Source organism: Colletotrichum gloeosporioides (assembly GCF_011800055.1).
Source record: "Colletotrichum gloeosporioides strain Lc1 chromosome Unknown consensus_23, whole genome shotgun sequence".
Taxonomy (NCBI): domain Eukaryota; kingdom Fungi; phylum Ascomycota; class Sordariomycetes; order Glomerellales; family Glomerellaceae; genus Colletotrichum; species Colletotrichum gloeosporioides.
In genome coordinates, this window is record NW_025544668.1 from 18,924 (window position 1) to 21,245 (window position 2,322).

The 2,322-nt window shown below is 50.4% G+C and overlaps 1 protein-coding gene across 1 annotated transcript; it reads left to right on the top strand.

Moving 5' to 3' along the window:
* Window positions 1-209: 209 nt before the first annotated feature.
* Window positions 210-1,226, top strand: GCG54_00007919 (uncharacterized protein; the record flags this gene model as incomplete). The annotated part of the gene is made up of 1 exon (XM_045407894.1): window positions 210-1,226. One exon carries the CDS (start codon window positions 210-212, stop codon window positions 1,224-1,226), a length of 1,017 nt encoding a protein of 338 aa, XP_045267297.1.
* Between the last annotated feature and the right edge of the window lie 1,096 nt (window positions 1,227-2,322).

Sequence of the window (2,322 nt, forward strand, 5' to 3'; positions counted from 1 at the left end):
CGTTGAAGAGTGGCCTTGCTCTTTCCCGAACCGTCGAAATCTCCTCCCTGAGAGGGAAGCTACAGTGCCCAAGTCACTAACTGTCCGACTGGCCTCCATCGGGTGTGACATTTCCTTCCGGTCTGACGTCTCAGAATCGAATTATCAGCTTCATACCCAACATTCATCCATGCAGAAGCTCAACTACGTGCGGCCATCCATCAGCCAGAATGGCATCTGTATTCCCCGATCAGTTCGCCACGGTTTCCACCACTAACCAGGCCGCGTTCACGATAAATGCAGGCCGCCACTTACCCCGCCATGCAGCGCATCAACTTGTCAGCTCTATGACACGAACGGTCGACGCCAAAATTGCCCTCGCTGAGTCCACCCGATTGGACGAACTCATATCAGACCTTCGTCCATCGGACCGAATTGTCATTGTTGCCGGCACTACTTTCTACATAGACGGGTGGCTGCTCATGGACGTTAACCTAGGCGTTTGGACGATCAACTACTTCGTCGACTACATACCCTCCAACGACGCAGACCCGCGCCCTGCGATACAAAACGCCAAACTGATTTTTGCTATGTTAGGCGACAACACCGAGACTTTGACCATTCATCTGAATCGCATGACAGACCGTACCTACGCCGCTATATGGATGCAACCAGCACGCGGTCTGGATTTGTGCCCAGGATGTCGAGCCTGCTCGGTCGGATATGACAGTGCCGTGGGTCGACACCCTTGGATGACCACATTGGCGCTCTGCCTTGAACAATTGAATGAGTTGACGCTTGAAGAACATGTCGCCTTTTCGAAACTACGGGACCTGTTCTGCTGGCAACTATTGACAAGCGTCTACGACGCGCCATACGAAATCCTCCAGACCACAAACAGAACCCGAACACTCCAGTCCAGATTGAAGTCCCTCCGCAACTGGCGTCAATACAACATGAGGCTGCGAAAACTTTTGCACTACCGATTTTCTGTCCGCGCGCTATCCATCACCACGGCCATTCTATGCCAACAATCACAAAGCCCACTTGATCCAACTAACGATAATCTTCAGCATTCCTTGGAGGATCATATTGAGGATGATGTGTCTCTCCGAGATGCACTTGGAAAGGAAGACAAATGGTTGGAGGGCCTGTACCCATATGTTGCTGCGATTATAAGTCGACTTGTTCTGCGCTATGCTGTAAAATCATTCTTGACAGAGCACCGTTTGTTGAGGGGTTATTAAGTGTTAGGCATTGTATAGAGGATTTCGTTTCGGAGTGGAATGCCTAAGTCTGAAGGTGTTGGAAATGGTGTTTGCTAAGGACGCACAGCTTTGGAACTTCTTTGATGAAACTTCTACCTATTGACTCAGTGACTCTTTGTCGTCACGCTTGTGTAGCGTGAAATATGCCACACAGAGAAAACCAGCGGGCCGGGGTCTCCTAGGGTGGGATCCAGCCGATCTTTCGGAGAAAGGTGAAGGTGGTGCACTGAGCGAGCCGCTCGCCTTGAGTTTAGCAGTCTTTCAGGCGCATCAGGATGCTTCATCGGAGATGTCTCCAGACAGGAGTCCTGGATATGGGCTCATCGAGAAGCGATCAGAGAATCGTGGCATCTTGTCTCAAGCAGGGTTGAGCTACCAAGGAGGTAGTGCTAGCGACCATTGCCCAATACCAGGGACTGTTATTCCATGCGAAGAATGCTTGTAGTGGCATGCAATTGGCCAATGTCCCCGACCTTGTCATGTGCTTCTCGAAAAGTTGCGATCAGAGGTATGACTTGTAACTTGCCGAAGAGCTCATTCATCAAACGCATCGCCGGAAGATTGTCACCGAACTTACCCAAAGCCAAAACATATCAAGGCAGAAACCAAAAATAAATGCTTTTACTGTCTCTGATATTCCTGACATGCTGGTCAAGAAGCTGGAGAAAAAGCCTGACGTAAAGAGAAGGCTGCTGTAGCAGGCAAAGAAGGTAGCTCGTTCGCCTCAATAATGGTGCTCAGGCAGAGCACGTTCGCCCGGAGCGAAACTAGGCTCATCAGCAGATCTTGAGGCTGAGTAGGTGCGAGAGATACATTTAATCCGTAGATGATGTGCTGCTGCTATGGTAACCTGAGGACTGCTACAAAGAGGCTGATGATGCGGCCCGCTCCCATCGAGGAATGAGATTTGGAAATGCCAATCAACACAGCAGCCTTTTATTACGGCCAGTGTTGAAGAATGTTACTCTTCGATGTGTTTCTTGAGCTGCGGTGAGTTTGGGGGGAGGGAGGTCCCAAAGGATCTGATGAACGCTTGATTCCAGTACCGGCCACGCCGCATGGCACAATGGATTCG